General features: G+C 37.8%; 1 protein-coding gene across 16 annotated transcripts in view; it reads right to left on the bottom strand.

Annotated features, from left to right (window-relative positions):
* Window positions 1–23754, bottom strand: part of SCEL (sciellin) — a 334162-nt gene that overhangs the window by 50893 nt on the left and 259515 nt on the right. For 15 of the 16 annotated variants that reach the window (XM_079903383.1, XM_079903386.1, XM_079903385.1 and 12 more), the window contains 5 exons: window positions 22475–22555; window positions 20267–20332; window positions 18413–18472; window positions 7330–7374; window positions 5849–5908 (listed from right to left, as the gene is read on the bottom strand). In XM_079903383.1, the coding sequence (XP_079759509.1) occupies window positions 5849–5908; window positions 7330–7374; window positions 18413–18472; window positions 20267–20332; window positions 22475–22555 (312 nt within the window). The remainder of the gene's footprint in view (window positions 1–5848; window positions 5909–7329; window positions 7375–18412; window positions 18473–20266; window positions 20333–22474; window positions 22556–23754) is intronic. The other variant, XM_079903394.1, reaches the window with a different exon arrangement.

The raw sequence follows: 23754 nt of genomic DNA, 5'->3' as shown, positions 1-23754 counted from the left end.
CAATGGTGTGTTAGTTTCTGCTTTATAACAAAGTGAATCCTATACATATACATATTTCCCCATATCTCCTCCCTCTGGCGTCTCCCTCCCACCCTCCCTATCCCACCCCTCTAGGTGGTCACAAAGCACAGAGCTAATCTCCCTGTACTATGCATCTGCTTCCCACTAGCTATCTATTTTACATTTGTTAGTATATATAAATCCATGCCACTCTCTCACTTCATCCCACCTTACCCTTCCCCCTCCCCGTGTCCTCAAGTCCATTCTCTACGTCTCCGTTTTTATTCCTGTCCTGTCCCTAGGTTCTTCAGAATAATTTTTTTGTTTTCTTTTTAGATTCCATTTATATATGTTAGCATACGATATTTATTTTTCTCTTTCTGACTTACTTCACTCAGTATGACAGTCTCTAGGTCCATCCACCTCATTACAAATAACTCAATTTCGTTTCTTTTTATGGCCGAGTAATATGCCATTGTATATATGTGCCACATCTTCTTTATCCATTCATCTGTCAATGAACACTTAGGTTGTTTCCATGTCCTGGCTATTGTAAATAGAGCTGCAATTAATATTGTATAGTACATGTCTCTTTTTCAATTATGGTTTTCTCAAGATATATGCCCAGTAGTGGGATTGCTGGGTCGTATGGTAGTTCTATTTTTAGTTTTTTAAGGAATGTCCATACTGTTCTCCATAATGGCTGTATCAATTTACATTCTCACCAACAGTGCACGAGGGCTCCCTTTTCTCCACACCCTCTCCAGCATTTATTGTTTGTAGATTTTGTGATGATGCCCATTCTGACTGGTGTGAGGTGATACCTCATTATAGTTTTGATTTGCATTTCTCTAATGATTAGTGATGTTGAGCATCCTTTCATGAGTTTGTTGGCAATCTGTATATCTTCTTTGGAGAAATGTCTGTTTAGGTCTTCTGCCCATTTATGGAGTGGGTTGTTTGTTTTTTAGATACTGAGCTGCATGAGCTACTTGTATATTTTGGAGATTAATCCTTTGTCCGTTGCTTCATTAGCAAATATTTTCTCCCATTCTGAGGGCTGTCTTTTCATCTTGTTTATAGTTTCCTTTGCTTTGCAAAAGCTTTTAAGTTTCATTAAGTCCCATTTGTTTATTTTTGTTTTTATTTCCATTTCTCTAGGAGGTGGGTCAAAAAGGATCTTGCTGTGGTTTACGTCATAGAGTGTTCTGCCTGTGTTTTCCTCTGAGATTTTGATAGTGTCTGGCCTTAAATTTAGATTTTTAATCCAATTTGAGTTTATTTTTGTGTACGGTGTGTTCTAATTTCATTCTTTTACATGTAGCTGTCCAGTTTTCCCTGCACCACTTATTGAAGAGGCTGCCTTTTCTCCATTGCATACTCTTGCTTCCTTTATCAAAGATAAGGTGACCATATGTGCGTGGGTTTATCTCTGGGCCTTCTATCCTGTTCCATTGATCTATATTTCTGTTTTTGTGTCAGTACTATACTGTCTTCATTACTGTACCTTTGCATTATAGTCTGAAGTCAGGGAGCCTGATTCCTCCAGCTCTATTTTTCTTTCTCAAGATTGCTTTGGCTATTCGGAGTCTTTTGAGTTTCCATACACATTGTGAAATATTTTGTTCTAGTTCTGTGAAAACTGCCATTGGTAGTTTGATAGGGATTGCACTGAATCTGTAGATTGCTTTGGGTAGTATAGTCATTTTCACAATGTTGATTCTTCCAATCCAAGAACATGGTATATCTCTCTATCTGTTTGTATCATCTTTAATTTCTTTCATCAGAGTCTTATAGTTTTCTACATACAGGTCTTTTGTCTCCTTAGGTAGGTTTATTCCTAGGTATTTTATTCTTTTTTGTTGCAGTGGTAAATGGGAGTGTTTCCTTAATTTCTCCTTCAGATTTTTCATCATTAGTGTATAGGAATGAAAGAGATTTCTGTGCATTAAGTTTGTATCCTGCTACTTTACCAAATTCATTGATTAGCTCTAGTAGTTTTTCTGGCAGCATCTTTACAATTCTCTATCTAAAGTATCATGTCATCTGCAAACAGTGACAGTTTTACTTCTTCTTTCCTGATTTGGATTCCTTTTTATTATTTTTTCTTCTCTGATTGTTATGGCTAAAACTTCCAAAACTATGTTGAATAAGAGTGGTGAGAGTGGGCAACCTTGTCTTATTCCTGATCTTAGTGGAAATGGTTTCATTTTTTTACCATTGAGAACAATGTTGGCTGTGGGTTTGTCATATATGGCCTTTATTATGTTGAGGTAAGTTCCCTCTATGCCTACTTTCTGTAGGGTTTTTATCATAAATGGGTGTTGAATTTTGTCAAAAGCTTTCTCTGCATCTATTGAGATGATCATAGATGATCATCTTTTCTCCTTCAATTTGTTAATATGGCATATCACATTTATTGATTTCCGTATGTTGAAGAATTCTTGCATTCCTGGAATAAACCCCACTTGATCATGGTGTATGATCCTTTTAATGTGCTGTTGGATTCTGTTTGCTAGTATTTTGTTGAGGATTTTTGCATCTATGCTCATCAGTGATATTGGCCTGTAGTTTTCTTTTTTTTGTTGGAAGATTTTTAATCACAGTCTCAATTTCAGAGCTGTGATTGGTCTGTTTATATTTTATTTCTTCCTGGTTCGGTCTTGGAAGGTTGTGCTTTTCTAAGAATTTGTTGATTTCTTCCAGGTTGTCCATTTTATGGCATATAGTTGCTTGTAGTAATCTATCATGTTCCTTTGTATTTCTGCAGTGTCAGTTGTTACTTTTTCTTTTTCATTTCTAATTCTGTTGATTTGAGTCTTCTCCCTTTTTTTGTTGATGAGTCTGGCTAATGGTTTATCAATTTTGTTTATCTTCTCAAAGAACCAGCTTTTAGTTTTATTGATCTTTGTTATTGTTTCCTTCATTTCTTTTTTATTTATTTCTCATCTGATCTTTATGATTTCCTTCCTTCTGCTAACTTTGGGTTTTCTTTTGTTCTTCTTTCTCTAATTGCTTTAGGTGTAAGGTTAGGTTTTTTATTTGAGATGTTTCTTGTTTTTTGAGGTAGGATTGTATTGCTATAAACTTCCCTCATAGAACTGCTTTTGCTGCATACCATAGGTTTTGGGTCATCGTTTTCTCATTGCCATTTGTTTCTAGGTATTTTTGGATTTCCTCTTTGATTTCTTCAGTAATCTCTTGGTTATTAAGTGGTGTATTGTTTAGCCTCCATGTGTTTGTATTTTTTTACAGTTTTTTTCCTGTAATTGATATCTAGTCTCACAGCATTGTTGTCAGAAATGATACTTGATACGATTTCAGTTTTTTTAAATTTACCAAGGCTTGATCTATCCTGGAGAGTGTTCCATGAGCACTTGAGAAGAAAGTGTATTCAGTTGTTTTTGGATGGAATGTCCTATAAATATCAATTAAGTCCATCTTGTTTAATGTATCATTTAAAGCTTGTGTTTCCTTATTTATTTTCATTTTGGATGATCTGTCCATTGGTGAAAGTGGGGTGTTAAGTCCCCTACTATGATTGTGTTACTGTTGATTTCCTCTTTTATGGTTGTTAGCGTTTGCCTTATGTATTGAGGTGCTCCTATGTTGGGTGCATAGATATTTACAATTGTTATATCTTCTTCTTGAATTGATCCCTTGATCATTATGTAGTGTCCTTCTTTGTCTTTTGTAATAGTCTTTATTTTAAAGTCTATTTTGCCTGCTATAAGAATTGCTACTCCAGCTTTCTTTTGATTTCCGTTTGCACGGAGTATCATTTTCATCCCCTCTTTAGTCTGTATGCGTCCCTAGGTCTGAAGTGGGTCTCTTGTAGACAGCATATATACGGGTCTTGTTTTTGTATCCATTCAGCCAGTCTATGTCTTTTGGTTGGAGCATTTAAACCATTTACATTTTAGGTAATTATCAATATGTATGCTCCTATTACCATTTTCTTAATTGTTTTGGGTTTGTTATTTTAGGTGTTTTCCTTCTCTTGTGTTTCCTGCCTAGAGAAGTTCCTTTAGTATTTGTTGTAAAGCTGGTTTGGTGGTGTGAATTCTCTTAGCTTTTGCTTGTCTGTGAAGGTTTTAATTTCTCCATTGAATCTGAATGAGATCCTTGATCGGTAGAGTAATCTTGGTTGTAGGTTTTTCCCTTTCATCACTTTAAATATGTCCTGCCAATCCCTTCTGGCTTGCAGTGTTTCTGCTGAAAGATCAGCTGTTAACCTTATGGGGATTCCCTTGTATGTTATTTGTTGTTTTTCACTTGCTGCTTTTAATATTTTTTCTTTGTATTTAATTTTTAATAGTTTGATTAATATGTGTGTTGGCATGTTTCTCTTTGGATTTATCCTGTATGAGACTCTCTGTGCTTCCTGGATTTGATTGACTATTTCCTTTCCCATATTAGGGAAGTTTTCAACTATAATGTCTTTAGATATTTTCTTAGTCCCTCTCTTCTTTTCTTCTTCTGGGATCCCTATAATTTGAATGTTGGTGTGTTTAATGCTGTCCCAGAGGTCTCTGAGACTGTCCTCAATTCTTTTCATTCTTTTTTCTTTATTCTGCTCTGTGGTAGTTATTTCCACTATTTTATCTTCCAGGTCACTTATCTGTTCCTCTGCCCCAGCTATTCTGCTATTTATTCCTTCTAGAGGATGTTTAATTTCATTTTCCAAAGTTCATTTCTTAAAAAACCTGAAATCTCATCTTTTCCTGTAAAACTCATACAGCCACTTACAGAGAACTGACTGCTTTCCACTTCATCTGTTCCCCATTTGGAAAAAAAAAATCACCTGTAATAATGTTTGCACATTCACATTACAGTAATATGTTGGTAATAAGTGTTCAGTGTCTGAATGGAGTTTGTGATTGCCCCCACTTTTCGTTATATAGACTTTGTTGTGTTCTACATCAGAGAGGGTTAAGAAGGCATACTGCAGAGTTTGACTTGGAATGCTAGAATACCCATCTGTGCACAGCTTGGCACAGATCAATGGTTTTTAAAGATAACCAGGACAATAGAAATAATCATCATGGTAGGAAAAGGCAAATCTAATGACACACTGAATACAAGATAAACAGCCAATCTGGAGAAAAAGCAGTAGAGACCTCAGAAATCTTTATCCTTTGTCATTCTTGATTGTTCTGGGATTTTCTTTAATGAAACTGTCAAAAGTTTGATTTCTTTCAGCATGAAAAATAATGTCAGTAGTAATTCATTTTCTAGTATATCAGTGTCAGTCTAAAACTATAAGTTAACCTCTTTAAATGCTCTTTAAATTAATGGTTACTGATCATTAATTAATCTTTTTTATGATACAAAATAAATAAAAGCATGGCTTTTGACCTTGAGATGTTTACAAGTATATCTGAGTGATATACATATGAAGTGACTCAATCAAGATTCCAACTGAAAAATGCCTCAGTCCCTTAGAAAGACTTCAGTGGTGAGGGGCTATGCTCCCAGTATCAATATGTCCTATAGTGAACATATTTAGTTCATAAACCAGCCTACTGTTCACTACTTGTAACAGTCAGTTTGATTTCTTTCACTTTTAGATGTAAAAGGGAACTTAGAGACCATCTAGATCATACCCTTCATTTTATGGTCTGAGGAAACAGAGGTCTCCAGAGGTTAAGCTACTTGTCCAGGGTCACCCAGATTGATGTTGGTGGCAGAGCCAGCACCAAGACACCGACCCATCTCCTGACCCTGATAAAGTGCCTCTTCCACCAGCCTGTCTGACTTTTGTCTTGAGCAGGGGGTCTCCCCAGGAAATGGCATACAGTTTAGGACTCAATCAAAGAAGCCTGTATGAGTCTCAATCAAATCTTACCCTTTGCCATCTTTGTCTGTCTGGGTATTCACAACAATGAGATTTTCAAGGCTTTTGGGTCTATAAAACACAAAGAAATTCAAATAAAAGACTGCATATTGAAATAAAATTGTGTGGTATCTTGAAAGGTCAGATACAGTAAAAATTTTTCATGAATTGCTCATTTACTCTTACTGAATAGAGCAGCAGAAATCCTTCTGGGCAATCATGTCTGAACTAAATTTACAATACTGAGTGCACTGCCCCATCTGCTAGGACATTTTTATGCCAGAGGACATAACTCCCTTCCAGCTAATAATGTCTGAAAGAATAAAACAAGCAATCTGGGAGATAATATTTTCAGGTTAGAGACAGACACACTTACATTTTCTCTGTTGGCTCTGCCTTAAGATTTGCTCTAAAGAGACCATCAATACCCTTATTTCTTTAAATGTATTGAACAAAGAGTCTCATCAGTGCTAATAATGGATACTTAACTCATAAAAACATAGATAAGTTTATACCTAAGACAGGAAAAATAGCTGGTTAGGAAAGATGAGCTACAATTCTTGAAATCACTTTATTCCAAACAGGTATCTTCCTAGACTCAAAATTTAAATTGCAGTGGACCTTAAAGAAAAGAAAAGATACAGACTGGGGATCTACAAGCTGTAATAGGCTCATGGATGTGTTGTTTGGGTTCATGGAGTGTTTTTGTTTTTTATGTGGACCAATATTTACAAAGCTGGCCATTACATGTAGACACCTGGAGTTTCAGGATCTCCTGAAAGTGTCCTGCAATTTTAGGCTCAAATTCTCATGTGGCAACATCAGCTGGAGCTGAGAAACAGCTGGGCTCTCCCGGTCAGGGCGCTCCCTCTACAATACAGAGCCAGCTCCCTTCACTCATCTATCCCTGCCTGGTCCCAGTAGGCCATGAAGTCTGATTCTTAATCTAATGCCTCCTCTCTTTATAGATAAGAAAACGGACATTTGCTTTGTTTCTTCATCACTTTGGTCCCTGCCCGTTTTGTATGTTAGTGTGCCAAGTAACAGAGAGAGAACTAAAATTGCACAGACCTCTAACACAAACCTCAATTAATATGATCTTTAAGTTATGCAATTACAAATGACTCACAATAAGGAGATAATGTTAACTAAGAAGATGAGTGGTTTTTGTAGTGGTTCAACTACAAGCATTCAGTGACCAAATCAAATTGTTTACATACTAATATATTAGCATTCAGGAAGAGAAATGTGGTTATTTTTATAACTGCCTTACTAAACACTGGTGTGTGAAAATCAAAGACACTTCAATATTAGTGTCTTTAAATTGTAATAACCATTTATAACAATGATGAAACGATTTCTGCAAGCTTTTTATTCAAGATTTGTAGGACGCTTTTGACTAGCCCAGTATATGGGTCCTCATGCTCAAATACTGAAAAATAACAAAGCAAATTCAGTAATAAAGCGAAAAAATAGATGTTTTAAAATCTTACCTATTCAAGCTTTTGTTCATTTTGTTGAGATTATCTAAGTCTTCACTTTGGGGAGAGAAAACAATATCTTACATTAGTAAAATCCTGGGGCAGATTCAGCTTAAAACAACTATTTCTGAGTTCTCTGAAGTTCAATGTATGTCCCACATTTATCATCCACGAAAATCCTCTCTATCTCTCAAAGCTCTCCTCAAACACCCCTTTCGCCAAGAAATCTTTCCCAGTCCTTTAACTGAGTAGAGTCCCCTACATTTTTGGAAGCCTTGCAGCGTTTTGGATTTTTGTATCTCCTTTACGGTACCTACGTTGCTATACTTTGTAATATAGTAATCATACACTTGTCTCATGTTAATGTCCTTGCTTCTACCGATACTAGTGTACATAGACACACACACACACACACACACACACACACACACGCACACACAGACACACACACACACCACTTAAAATTTTGAAATGTATTTTATATTGGATCCTCTTCAGTGTTTAATACGGGGTTTTTCACACAGTAGATGCTTAATACAGGTTTTACTTGAATCAACAAATACAGGTATGTTGACTAATTATAGATTCTATCTTTGCATAATGTACTTGCACAAAGCAGCTATTGGAAAACACTCATTTATCAGTAAGTCTGGCTTCTCTCTTGAACTCTACTCTCCCTTATTCCAGTTCAGCTACACTTGCTCTCCTGTTTCCATACTTGAAAACTGTAAAGACTCTACTGACTGCTTCTTCAGAAGCTACTTGTTTAAGCTAACCCCCTGGATTCTGGAATATTCCTTAGAACCACAGGAGCTCAGCCTTCTCCCCAAGGAAGGCAGCCACAGTGGTTTTTCATTCCTGTTTGCTCCTCACAATATATCCTCTCCTCAACCCTTCTATCCACCCACTTCACCCCCATTTCTCTTGCCTTCCCCGCCCAGTTTTCCAGTTCACAAGTCTTGGTTTTCCCTTCTTCCTGCTCTAGCCTCACATATTTTTCACACTTCCTGAATGTTCCTCTTTCTTCTCAAGTCATCATTGATGTTGACCAGGAGGCCATGAGGCCAAGTAACTTGGTAGTTAGACATTCAGGTTCCCAAGTTAGGGATACCTGGATTCTAGTCAGGTAGTTATTAGTTGGTGACTCTGGGTGAGTTACCTAACCTCTTGCTCCCTCAATTATTTTCATCTGTAAAATAAGAATACTAATTGTACCTACCTCAAAAAAGAACCAATAAATTAATGAATAGAAAGTGATTAGGATTATACCTGGCATGTCATAAACTCTCAATTTAATTTTGGCAATTATAGTAAACAGTTTCCAGTCGATATTAATTTTTTCATTTAAAAATGCTCATTATATTTATTTTTTAAACTGAATTTAGAGGCACCAAGACTTTGGCTCAGCCTTAGAGAGCTATGGTCGTTGAGTCAGTAATGTGCTTAGAAGATGCCTGGCATAGCAGATAACCAGAATAACTACTGAAACAGCTCTCTCAGGAATCTGAAAAACTCATTCAATCAACAGCCATCACAGAGATGAATCGTTTCACGTAATATTGCATATTCAATGGAAGAACTGAAGGCTGAGAATAAATATAGAAATGTGAAAGTTGCTGACCCTGACCAAAAATGGATTAACGTTCTATCCTTGTGTGAGACAAACACTACCCAGTGCCCTGACACAATGCTGCATTGTCATTTCTTATTTGAAATTCTACCTTCCAACACTGAGGCTACAAATCTGTTCCATGTCCCCAAGGGAAAGAGCAAACCCTGTAAATTTTAGCCCTAGACCTTTCTGACTGGTGAGTCACAATGATGAGATCAGGATTTGGGCTTCCACGAGAAAATTAACATAAATCATGAGAAGACACTCTGTGGGAAATTAAGTGAAATGGGGGCTGCACTCTGAACAAAGGAGTTGAGTTTTCAAAATGGCCTTAAATTGATGAAAGCTTTGGATATTAAATTTCACCACTGCATTTACAATAAATTAAATGCTCTTAGTCAGATAGGAGTAAGAGTTCATTTTTCAAAGGAGTATTACAAAGCAACTAAGATAAATACAGCTATGTCTCATCCCTCTAGACAGTCCACAGTAACGATTCTCAGCTATCGATGCAAAAGACATTTCCCCTGGCCCACGTCAAAGCAACAGCTTCTCCCCATGAAGAACGTATCTGGCTGTGGAATTCGTGCATCCTGGTGAGGGAGAGGGGACAGGAAAGTTAAACTAACTGCAGCTCTCACTGTTTTTGTTGGACTTGTGCCAAACCATAAGTGCCCTTCAGCATCGCTCACCTATCTCTCCCTTAAACACCCACCAAAAATCTATCCAGTCCAAAAAACTGTCCAATCCCTATTAAAAATAAAATATTACCTCAAACAAAAATAATTAAATAAAATTAGAGATCTAGGCACTTAGACAACAAAGAAATGAAAACATTCAGGATAATTTCGACTATCTCTGTCTGGATCTAGAGCTACTACTTTGTCCATGAGTTTGCAGCAAAGAGCTAAGTGTCACTTCTGTTTCTTCTCTTCAGTTCTTTGACTGAGACTGCAATCCTTAATAACATTCTTAGCACTGCTAAATTCCATTAAACAAGGAAAAATTTTGTAGGCACAGGATTTAAACTATGGAATGTTTATACTCAGGGTTTTCTCACTGCTCATCATTGTTTTACCATTATCTACTATATAAACACTTCTACTTTGCACAAAACATTGTGTCAGACTTTGCAGATGACAGATGGTAGGACAAAAAATCTGCTCTAAGAGATTAAAGAGATAATAAAGATGAGACATTTACATAAATACCACGAAACTATACCAAATATGATTAGTTGTTATATAATATGAATAATGGAGCTGTAATAGCTTAGAGAGGCAGAAGTCACATCTCACTGGATCACTCAGGGAAGACTTCACAGAGGAGGTGGTATGTGATCTGGATCTTGAAAAATGGGTAGGACTTGGATGGATGGATATGGTGGCCTTGAGGTTGGAAAAGGCCACCATGTGGATGGAATGGTATAAAGAAAGGCAGAGGCTCTGGAAACTACAGAAAGAAAGTGATTAAATTTGGTACTGCATGTAGGATGTAATGTAAGGGTGAAGTCAGAAATTGCTAAGGAATGTTAGGTTGGAGGCAGGTTATCAAGGCATTGAATGAGGTTATACATAATTGAATACATAATTGAACAGGCAATGGGGAGCCAGGTGGAGTGATTTTTCCAGCAGAATCGTAGAAAGAAAACTCTGGCAGTGATGGGTAGTAATGGTCTACTGGGGGGAGAGATGAGGAGTGTAAGTCAATCTGGATACCTATTCTGATAACCTGTGATGGAACCAATGATGGTGTGAACTGGGGTGAGGTCGTGGGGGTGTGCAGGGCATTTTAGACATTTAATCCATATGTGCCTAATACTACACAAAGGGGTCAAGACATGAAAGAATCAAAAATGATTCCGGGGGGGACCTTTAAGATGGCGGAGGAGTAACACGTGGAGATCACCTTCCTCCCCGCAAATACATCAGAAATACATCTACATGTGGAACAACTCCTACAGAACACCTACTGAACGCTGGCAGAAGACCTCGGACCTCCCAAAAGACAAGAAACTCCCCACGTACCTGGGTAGGGCAAAAGAAAAAACAGAGACAAAAGGATAGGGACGGGACCTGCACCAGTGAGAGGAAGCTGTGAAGGAGAAAGGTTTCCACACACTAGTAAGCCCCTTCACTGGTGGACACGGAGGGTGGGCGAGGGGGCAGGGGGCGGGAAGCTTCGGAACCACGGAGGAGAGCGCAGCCACATTGGTGCTGAGGGTAAACCGGAGAGATTCCCGCACAGAGGATCAGTGCCGACCAGCACTCACCAGCCTGAGAGGCTTGTCTGCTCCCCCGACGGAGCGGACGGGGGCTGGGAGCTGAGGCTCGGGCTTCGGAGGTCGGATCCCAGGGAGAGGACTGGGGTTGGCAGCGTGAACACAGCCTGAAGGGGGCTAGTGCACCACGGCTAGCCGGGAGGGAGTCTGGGAAAAAATCTGGACCTACTGAAGACTCAAGAGACTTTTCTTGCCTCTTTGTTTCCTGGTGCGCGAGGAGAGGGGATTAAGAGCGCCGCTTAAAGGAGCTCCAGAGACGGGTGCGAGCCGCCGTGATCAGCGTGGACCCCAGAGACAGGCATGAGACGCCAAGGCTGCTGCTGCCGCTACCAAGAAGCCTGTGTGAAAGCACAGGTCACTCTCCACACCTCCCCTCCCGGGACCCCGTGCAGCCCGCCACTGCCAGAGTCCCGGGATCCAGGGACAACTCCCCCGGAAGAACGCATGGCGCGCCTCACGCTGGTGCAACGTCAAGCCGGCCTCTGCCGCTGCAGGCCCGCCCCGCACTCCGTACCCTTCCCTCCCCCCGGCCTGAGTGAGCCAGAGCCCCCGAATCAGCTGCTCCTTTAACCCTGTCCTGTCTGAGCGAAGAACAGATGCCCTCAGGCGACCTACACGCAGAGGCGGGGCCAAATCCAAAGCTGAACCCCAGGAGCTGTGCAAAGAAGAGAAAGGGAAATCTCTCCCAGCAGCCTTAGGAGCAGTGGATTAAATCTCCACAGTCAACCTGATGTACCTGCATCTGTGGAATACCTGAATAGACAACGAATCATCCCAAATTGAGAAGGTGGACATTGGGAGCAACTGTAGACTTGGGGTTTGCTTTCTTCATCTAATTTTTTTCTGTTTTTATGCTTACTATAATTGGTAGATTTGTTTATTGATTTGGTTGCTCTCTTCCTTTATTTTATATATATAATATATATTTTTTTCCTTTTTCTCTTTTTGTGAGTGTGTATATGTATGCTTCTTTGTGTGATTTTCTCTGTATAGGTTTTCTTTTACCATTTGTCCTAGGGTTCTATCTGTCCTTTTTTTTTCTTAATATAGTTTTTAGTGCTCGTTATCATTGATGGAATTGTTTATTGGTTTGGTTGCTCATTTCTTTTCTTTTTTTATTACTTTTAATTTTTTTACTTTAATAATTAATTTTTTTAAAATTTTAATTATTTTCTTTCTTTTTTTTTCCTCCCTTTTCTTCTGAGCTGTGTGGCTGACAGGGTCTTGATGCTCCGGCCGGGTGTCAGGCCTGAGCCTCTGAGGTGGGAGAGCCGAGTTCAGGACATTGGTCCACCAGAGACCTCCTGGCCCCACGTAATATCAATCAGGGAGAGCTCTCCCAGAGACCTCCATCTCAATGCTAAGACCCAGCTCCACTCAACAACCAGTGCTGGATGCCCCATGCCAAACAACTAGCAAGACAGGAAAATAACCCCACCCGTTAGCAGAGAGCCTGCCTAAAATCATACTAAGTTCACAGACACCCCAAAACACACCACCGGACACGTTCCTGCCCACCAGAAAGACAAGATCCAGCCTCATCCACCAGAACACAGGCACAAGTCCCCTGCACCAGGAATCCTACACAACCCACTGAACCAACCTTACCCACTGAGGGCAGACACCAAAAACAATGGGAACTATGAACCTGCAGCCTGTATAAAGAAGACCCCAAACATAGTAAGTTAAGCAAAATGAGAAGACAGAGAAATACACAACAGATGAAGGAGCAAGGTAAAAACCCAACAGACCAAACAAATGAAGAGGAAATAGGCAGTCTACCTGAAAAAGAATTCAGAGTAATGATAGTAAACATGATCCAAAATCTTGGAAATAGAGGGAGAAAATGCAAGAAACATTTAACAAGGACCTAGAAGAACTAAAGAGCAAACAAACAATGAGGAACAACACAATAGATGAAATTAAAAATTCTCTGGAAAGAATCAATAGCAGAATAACCGGGGCAGAGGAACGGATAAGTGACCTGGAAGATAAAATAGTGGAAATAACTACTGCAGAGCAGAATAAAGAAAAAAGAATGAAAAGAATTGAGGACAGTCTCAGAGACCTCTGGGACAACATTAAACACACCGGCATTTGAATTATAGGGGTCCCAGAAGAAGAAGAGAAAAAGAAAGGGACTGAGAAAATATTTGAAGAGATTATAGTTGAAAACTTCCATAATATGGGAAAGGAAGTAGTCAGTAAGTCCAGGAAGAGCAGAGAGTCCCATACAGGAAAAATCCAAGGAGAAACACACCAAGGCACATGTTAATCTAATTATCAAAAATTAAATACAAAGAACAAATACTAAAAGCAGCAAGGGAAAAACAACAAATATTATACAAGGGAATCCCCATAAGGTAAACAGCTGATCTTTCAGCAGAAAATCTGCAAGCCAGAAGGGTGTGGCAGGACATATTTAAAGTGATGAAAGGGAAAAACCTAAAATCAAGATTACTCTACCCACCAAGGATCTCATTCAGATTCGACTGAGAAATTAAAACCTTTATAGACAAGCAAAAGCTAAGAGAATTCTGCACCACCAAACCAGCTTTACAACAAATACTAAAGGAACTTCTCTAGGCAGGAAACACAAGAGAAGGAAAACACCTAAAATAACAAACCCAAAACAATTAAGAAAATGGTAATAGGAACATACATATCGATAATTGCCTTAAAGGTAAATGGAATAAATGCTCCAACCAAAAGACATAGACTGGCTGAATGGATGCAAAAACAAGACCTGTATATATGCTGTTTACAAGAGACCCACTTCAGATGTAGGGACACATACAGACTGAAAGTGAGGGGATAGAAAAAGATATTCCATGCAAATGGAAATCAAAAGAAAGCTGGAGTAGCAATTCTCTTATCAGACAAAAAAAACTTCGAAATATAGACTATACTATTACAAGAGACAAAGAAGGGATCAATCCAAGAAGAAAATATAACAATTGTAAATATTTATGCACCCAACATAGGAGCACCTCAATACATAAGGCAAAGACTAACAGCCATAAAAGGGGAAATTGCCAGTAATGCAATAATATTAGGGGACTTTAACACCCCACTTTCACCAATGGACAGATCATCCAAAATGAAAATAAATAAGGAAACACAAGCTTTAAATGATACATTAAACAAGATGGACTTAATTGATATTTATAGCACATTGCATCCAAAAACAACAGAATACTCTTTATTCTCAAGTGCTCATGGAACATTCTCCAGGATAGATCATATCTTGGGTCACAATCAAGCCTTGGTAAATTTAACAAAACTGAAATCGTATCAAGTATCCTTTCTGACCAAAACGCTATGAGATTAGAAATCAGTTACAGGGGGGAAAAAAGAGTAAAAAACACAAACACATGAAGGCTAAACAATACGTTACTAAATAACCAAGAGATCACTGAAGGAATCAAAGAGGAAATCAGAAAGTACCTAGAGACAAATGACAATGAAAACATGACAACCCAAAACGTATGGGATGCAGCAAAAGCAGTTCTATGAGGGAAGTTTATAGCAATACAATCCTACCTCAAAAAACAAGAAACATTTCAAATAAATAACCTAAACTTACACCTAAAGCAATTAGAGAAAGAAGAACAAAATAAATCCAAAGTTAGCAGAAGGAAAGAAATCATAAAGATCAGATCAGAAATAAATGAAAAAGAAATGAAGAAAATGATAGCAAAGATCAATAAAACTAAAAAGCTGGTTCTTTGAGAAGATAAACAAAATTGATAAACCATCAGCCATATGCATCAAGAATAAAAGGGAGAAGACTCAATCAACAGAATTAGAAATGAAAAAGAAAAAGTAACAACTGACACTGCAGAAATACAAAAGATCATGAGAGATTACTACAAGCAAATATATGCCAATAAAATGCACAACCTGGAAGAAATGGACACATTCTTAGAAAAGCACAACTTTCCGAGACTGAACCAGGAAGAAATAGAAAATATAAACAGACCAACCACAAGCACTGAAATTGAGACTGTAATTAAAAATCTTCCAACAACAAAAAAAAGCCTAGGACCAGATGGTTTCACAGGCGAATTCTATCAAACACTTTGAGAAGAGCTAACACCTATCCTTCTCAAACTCTTCCAAAATATAGCAGAGGGAGGAACACTCCCAAACTCATTCTATGAGGACACTGTCACCCTGATACCAAGACCAGACAAAGATGTTACAAACAAAAAGAAAACTACAGGCCAATATCACTGATGAGCATAGATGCAAAGATCCTCAACAAAAGACTAGCAAATAGAATCCAACAGCACATTAAAAGGATCATACACCATGATCAGGTGGGGTTTATTTAAGGAATGCAAGAATTCTTCAACATATGCAAATCAATCAATGTGATAATCCATATTAACAAATTGAAGGAGAAAAAACATATGATCATCTCAATAGATGCAGAAAAAGCTTTTGACAAAATTCAACTCCCATTTATGATAAAAATCCTCCAGAAGGTAGGCATAGAGGGAACTTACCTCAACATAATAAAGGCCATATATGACAAACCCACACCCAACATCATTCTCAATGGTGAAAAACTGAAAGCATTTTCCGTAAGATCAGGAACAAGAAAGGTTGCCCACTCTCACCACTATTATTCAACATTGTTTTGGAAGTTTTAGCCACAGGAATCAGAGAAGAAAAAGAAATAGAAGGAATCCAAACAGGAAAAGAGGAAGTAAAACTGTCACTGTTTGTTGATGACATGGTACTATACATAGAGAATCCTAAAGATGCTACGAGAAAACTACTAGAGCTAATCAATCAATGTGGTCAAGTAGCAGGATACAAAATTAATGCACAGAAATCTCTTTCATTCCTATACACTAATGATGAAAAATCTGAAAGAGAAATTAAGGAAACACTCTCATTCACCATTGCAACAAAAAGAATAAAATACCTAGGAATAAACCTACCTAAGGAGACCAAAGACCTGTATGTAGAAAACTATAAGACTCTGATGAAAGAAATTAAAGATGATGCAAACAGATGGAGAGATATACCATGTTCTTGGATTGGAAGAATCAACGTTGTGAAAATGACTCTACTACCCAAAGCAATCTACAGATTCAATGCAATCCCTATCAAACTACCAATGGCATTTTTTACAGAACTAGAACTAAAAAGTTCACAATGTGTATGGAAACATAAAAGACCCCAAATAGCCAAAGCAATCTTGAGAAAGAAAAACAGAGCTGGAGGAATCAGGCTCCCTGACTTCAGACTATACTACAAAGCTACAGTAATGAAGACAGTATAGTATTGGCACAAAAACAGAAATATAGATCAGTGGAACAGGATAGAAGGCCCAGAGATAAACCCATGCACATATGGTCACCTTATCTTTGATAAAGGAGGCAAGAATACACAATGGAGAAAAGGCAGCCTCTTTAATAAGTGGTGCTGGGAAAACTGGACAGCTACATGAAAAGAATGAAATTAGAACACTCCCTAACACTGTACACAAAAATAAACTCAAAATGGATTAAAGACCTAAATGTAAGGCCAGACAATATAGAACTCTTAGAGGAAAACAGGAGGAACACTCTATGACATAAAACACAGCAAGATCCTTTTTGATCCACCTCCTTGAGAAATGGAAATTAAAACAAAAATAAACAAATGGGACTTAATTAAACTTAAAAGTTTTTGCACAGCAAAGGAAACCATAAACAAGATGAAAATACAACCCTCAGAATGGGAGAAAATATTTGCAAATGAAGCAACTGACAGAGGATTAATCTCCAAAATATACAAGCAGCTCATGCAGCTCAATATCAGAAAACAAACAACAGAATCCAAAAATGGGCAGAAGACCTGAATGAACATTTCTCCAAAGAAGATATACAGATCGCCAACAAACACATGAAAGGATGCTCAACATCACTAATCATTAGAGAAATGCAAATCAATACTACAATGAGGTGTCACCTCATTGTGATATCTCAGAATGGCCATCATCACAAAATTTACAAACAATAAATGCTGGAGAGGGTGTGGAGAAAAGGGAACCCTCTTGCACTATTGGTGGGAATGTAAATTGATACAGCCACTATGGAGAACAGTATGGAAGTTCTTTAAAAACCTAAATATAGAACTACCATATGATCCAGCAATCCCTCTACTGGGCATACACCTTGAGAAAACCATAATTCAAAAAGAGTCATGTATCATAATGTTCATTGCAGCTCTATTTACAATAGTCAGGACATGGAAACAACCTAAGTGTACATGAACTGATGAATGGATAAAGAAGATGTGGCACATATATACAATGGAATATTACTCAGCCTTAAAAAGAAACAAATGTGTAGTGAGGTGGATGGACCTAGAGTCTGTCATACAGAGTGAAGTAAGTCAGAAAGAGAAAAACAAATACTGTGTGCTAACACATATGTATGGAATCTAAAAAAAAAAAAGGTACTGAAGTACCTAGGGGCAGAACAGTAATAGAGACATAGACATAGAGAACGGACTTGAGGACACGGGGCGGGGGAAGGGTAAGCTGGGACAAAGTGAGAGAGTGGCATGGACATACATATACTACCAAATGTAAAATAGATAGCTAGTTGGAAGTAGCCGCATAGCACAGGGAGATCAGCTCGGTGCTTTGTGACCTCCTAGAGGGGTGGGATAGGGAGGGTGGGAGGGAGGATGATGCAAGAGGGAGGAGATATGGGGATATATGTATACATATAGCTGATTCACTTTGTTATACAGCAGAAACTAACACACCATTGTAAAGTAATTATACGCCAATAATGATGTTAAAAAAAAAAAATGGTTCCAGAAAGGTGATCTTGCCTAAATGAGAGAAGGCAGGAAATAGCACATTTGGGGAGGAAGGTGAAAATAGCCTAGGACATTCTAAATGGGGGTGCTGGGGAGACAGATAAATAAGGATCTGGGTCAGCAACATAAATACAGGACTCAGGGTTTGGAATAAGGTCACCATCATGGACAACTATGGTGACCAGGATGAGCACTACTCACCAGAAGAGAAAGCAGAGGATGAAGAGTGTCCATAAATGTTAGTACCACCCATTTCTAATTACCACGCTAATCTAGAGAGCCTGAGTCTTTCTTCTTTGAAATTATATGTGATAAACAGCATTTGAAACAAAAAGAGAAGAAAAATGCAAGTTCAAAAGCTCTTGAGCTCTTACCCCTTGTCAGCTTTCTGAAATGAAGTGGCCACTTTGACGATGTTTTCAAGATCCTGACCCCTTCAAACAAACAAACTCAAGTCAATGAAGGAGCTAAAATGTCTGATCTGTGTTCAGTGAAGAAAGCAAAACTCCAAGTGTTATCAGGAGTTACTGAGTTTAACTGAATAACAAAATAGTCTGTCATGTCAGCTCACGGCATTCACACACACACACACACACACACACACACACACACACACACACACCAGTCACTCCACCTGGGCATTGGCTCTGCCATCTACTGCTCACTGAAATAACTGCAGTTTCTCCTAAAGACTGATATTGGTTGTACACAATTTATATACTTAAAAGGATATGGATAAATTGGGAGATTGGTATTGACATATACACATTACTATATATAAAATAGATAACTAATAAGAACCTGCTGTATAGCACAGTGAACTCTACTCAGTACTCTGTAATGGCCTATATGGGAAAAGAATCTAAAAAAAAAAGGGTGGATATTAAAAAAAAAAAAGGATATGGAAAAAAAATTCAATTAACTGCAAAAGTAAACACAGAAACATGTTCCGAAGTTTTTCTACCAACCAAGGAGCATTAAGCAACATATTCAGATGATCAATTAGTCCCTTATATGAGGTGAAAGTATCTGTCTTCTTATGTTTCCAAAGGGAAAGAAAGTACATTTAAAACTGTAGCTGAGCTTGAATCCCCTCTGGTCTCCCTAGGTCATGAAAAGGAATAATTAGGGAAATCCTTACAGCTTTACCTGTAATTAAGACCTGTGCTTCATAAATGATATCTTAGAAAGTTAATAGGGTTCCACGAAGATAGAATTTTGTAGACAAGTAAATTTGGGAAACATAACCGACTTTTAGAGATTTGGAATATGTATAAGCACACTGAAGGTTCTGGGAAGTTCATGATAGAGAGCTCTATTCCATTGTGTTTCCTAAACATGTAAGCCATTAAATGCTTCTTTCACAAAACGTTCATTGACATCTTGTGGCACATGGGACATAGTTTGGGAAAGATAGAGATAGAGCTGTACCTTAAGGTACTAAGTACAGGGTACTCTCCCCAAAGGTACGATACCTGTGTGATGCATGCCTGAGAGTCAAGGGAGATAATAAAGAAAATAAAAATATGTAAGTTTGGCACTTTGGAAAATGTGTTTCAGTCAAAAAAAATTGTCTAAAAAAATTGGCTTATTATAATGGTTAAGATGGTAAATTATGTTAGGTTTTTAACCATAATAAAAAAATTGGTTTATCATATTGATAGATCTATAAAATAACATTGTTCAAAAACTAATTTTAAAAATAGTGTTTTTCAAATAAATAAATAAATATCCAAAACAAGTACTAAATTGGATGGGATGTTCAAGACAACAGGCGTAAACCAGCACTGTCAGGGGGAAACCTTGCTCAAAAGCATCAGTGCAATTTGTAAGCCTTTTTCTGATGGTGCAGGTGAAGCTGAATATGATCTTGTCATACAGCCAGTTCTAGGCAAAGCTTTTGCAGATGTTCAATCAAATAACTATATTTCCACCTATTCACTTACACGTCAACAACAGCGGTTTTCCTGTCTTAAGGGGTTTAATCTTATTCTGTTATCATGTTCAGACAATTTTGGTTGCTCATAATGTAATGCTTAGAATAGAAATAAAAGTAATAAAATTCTGTAGGTACATATAAAAACATTTATTACCCACTATTGAAGTCAGCTGGAAAACTGATTTGTCTATTTTATTATTAATTTTAGGTATGTTTGTGTTCCAACAAAGCATACTTTATCATATCTACAATTACACAGATATAGATATATAGATATAGACCACTATACCTTATATTTCTTTCAGCAGATCTGCTGGTTTCTGTATATGCACTTGGTTTAGGTGGACATATCTGCCTATATTTTTCAAGTTAAAGATAATGTCTGTTAGGTAAGAAAACACTTCTCTGTTAGATTTAAATTTATGAGAAAACATTTACATTCAAAGAGATGAAAGTGTGTTTGAACAATACCACTACTGGAGATAAAAATCTTCTAAATATGTTCATGTTCATTTTATTTTAGTTTCCAGTCATCAATAAAGAATTTTTACACTTATCTCTATTAGATAATGATACAATATTTAAAAATAATAAGAATCAGGGCTTCCCTGGTGGCTCAGTGGTTAAGAGTCCGCCTGCCAATGCAGGGGACACGGGTTCCAGCCCTGGTCCGGGAAGATCCCACATGCCGCGGAGCAGCTGAGCCCGTGCGCCACAGCTACTGAAGCCCGCGCCCTGGAGCCCGTGAGCCACAACTGCTGAGCCCGCATGCCACAACTGTTGAGGCCCACGTGCCTAGAGCCCGTGCTCTGCAACGGGAGAGGCCACCTCAGTGAGAAGCCTGTGCACTGCAAAGAAGACCCAACGCAGCCAAAAATAAATAAATAAAATAAAAAATAATAAGAAGAAGAATCATTTTTTGTTAGGTATCAGAGAGATTTTTTTCTCAAAGACTTATCCCATTTGAATACTATCAAGAAATATGTTTTCTCAGATAAGATGGTAAAGACTTTCATATTTCCAGTACACCCACCACATTGAGAAAGACCACACTGAGTTGTTAGAATTAAATTTTACAGTACTAGGTTCTGTTACAATTTGTGATATAAGACTTTTCTCTGCTGTTTTTCTAAGTATCTGATTGGCCTACTTATACATTCTTGCTTGTTCTCAAGAAATTATATTCAACTATTTTTTTGTACTCCTGAGGACATGTGTTAATTACATAGGAAACACTTCCCTTTCATATTCTTTCATTAAAGTCATCTTGCTGTGATTAAAGTAATCAGGGTTTTAACATGCAAGTTGTCCTCATTTTATATTTAAGATCATTTGTGGAAGAAATAAATTAGAGTAGTAAAAATGGATTAGACCAGTTCCCATGGAATCTAGCTTCTTTTGAATCTGTACAAGGTCACTGCTCTAGAGTCCCGAGTTTTAGTTTAGAATTTAGGTGGTACTAACACCAACTTTTTTTAGCCCCCTAAAAAATCTTATTCAAATTAAGATTTAATTATTCAGTACTATCAGAGTAAAAGGAAAAATAATGTAAGATAGAAAGCCTGAGAAGTTATTTTTAAGAGTATAATTATAACCGTTGCACAAATTAAAAATTATAAATCTGGCCTATATTTTAATTAATTCAATGAAGAAGTATTCTCTTAACATTAAAAAAAAGTATCTTCTCCCAAGGACAAAATTTCAAAGGTACTGTGAAATTTCACTGAATAGAAATTCAGACCTGGGTTTTTAACTCTTAGGTTGAATGCCTAAAGCTACACAGCCCTGCCACCCAATCAGCATTTTCTGGCTGAAGTTACCCCCTTAATAAAGAATAGTTCTCAAATTGTCTTACATGTTGTCAAAAGAATCACCATCAAAAAGTAAAAATACAAAAGAATCAAAGGCAGGCCATTAAGCAAATCTAATGTATTCAGTCTTCATTGAGATACCATTTTTTAAATCTCTCAATAATAATGGAAATGTGCCATGTAGGTCTTGAAAAACAGTTCGATACGATATGATTAAACTGTTTAACAGGAACACATGGGAAGATGTTCAGATCTCTGAATTTGTTTTTAAGTATTAATTATAGAGCACTGGAGATTCAAAGTAGAAAAGCAAGTCTGTCTTTTTTTCTTGGTTCGGAGACAAGTTAATTAGAACATTTTTTCAAATTTTGTGATAGTTTTGAAATAAATTACAAATGTCTCAATTAAAATAAAACTAAAGAACTACCCACTTCCTGGACATGACTACTGTTTAGTTTCTATATTGAAAGTACTTCCATAAGACAAGTAATGGCCATAAGTATCCAACGACAAACATAAATACACGTTTGTGTGGGCAAATAGAATTAGAAAATCTTTCCAAGTGCTTCTTCAGTGAATATGCACACAAAACATACCCATGATTTGCACAAAACAAGTCACAATTCATTTGCTTTCATTTCCCTTGAACTTCATTTTGCAAGAAATTCTGGAGTGCTAGGTCTTACCTGTTATCCCGCCTCAGCTGGTTAGGAGATGAAACAGGAGAACTGGGCTTTGGAGGTATTGGAGGGTGAACAGTTGGTTCCCTTTAGAACAGAAACAGCAGTTCATTTCACCATGGAAACACGTAAATTTTAGCATCTATTCACCAAATGCATTTATTGTCTATATGGAAATAGCTCATGCATCTTACAACCCTTGTGCATGAGCTACCTGAAAGGCCAGGATCTTTGGAGCTCTAAACTTTAAATAAGTCAAATTACAGGTATTTTAAAAGTTCATTTAATCAGATTTTTGGAAACCCTGTCCTCCCCAACTATAGTTTGAAACATAATGTGTTCTTTAAACAGCTTAATATTTTACTAGACTGTCCCACTCAAGTTGTGACATTTTGGGTCAGCAGTGCACAGCATAGTAAATGGTTCTTGGGCATTAACATATAAGCTTCTTTAGGAATTATGCCAACTATCGAGCTGCTACGGAAACAGCAAGAAAGGTTTTTAATTGCACAGACCTCAAGGTGAAGTTGATTTGAAGCTCTTAACTAAATCTGACTTAAATATTGTCAGCACAGGCCAGTTTGATGCTGGCAAAGCTTACACACACTGTCAGCCTAAACTTTCCAACAAAGTGCCAAGGCAGCCTCTGAGCCGGCATGATTTGATCACCCAGGAACTAGAGCAGGCAATTATGGGCATATATGGGATGCAGTCAGAACTTTATCTAGGGCATGTCACCCCCCCACCCTGAAACTCCCACCTCAGTGGTTCCCCATTATCCTCAAGATAAACTCCATGAAAGTATCCCTGTGATCTAGACTCTCTGTACCCCTCTGGCTTCTGCAGCACCTTAGGGAGCAGGTAGGCTCTGGGGTCAGGCTGCCTGAATTGCCAGCTGTGTGACAATGGCCTAAACTGATTCCATTTCTTCATTTGTAATAACTCTTCCAATAGGATTGTTGGGGTGTTGTCAGGCCTGAATGAAATCATGATTTTATCTAACACATTTATTGGTAGCTTTCTATGCACATGGCACTCTACAAAGTGGGTAATTCCCCTGTTCTCAAAAGGCTTTCAATACACAAATAAATATATGACAGATGAAGAAGAGTACTAAGAAGAAAATAAAACAGAGTAAGAGAATATAGAGTGATGGTGTGGGAACACCTGTCTGTGATGTGAAATTTGAGCCAAGACCTGAAGGAAGTGATAAAATGAGCCATGAGGATATCGGAGGAAGAGCATATAAATATGGGCATCATCAGGTTCGAGATGGCATCTAACCC

The sequence above is a fragment of the Stenella coeruleoalba genome, assembly GCF_951394435.1.
Source record: "Stenella coeruleoalba genome assembly, chromosome: 18".
Classification (NCBI taxonomy): Eukaryota; Metazoa; Chordata; class Mammalia; order Artiodactyla; family Delphinidae; genus Stenella; species Stenella coeruleoalba.
The sequence above is the reverse complement of the archived record's forward strand: the minus strand, read 5'-3'. Positions and strand labels throughout refer to the sequence as shown.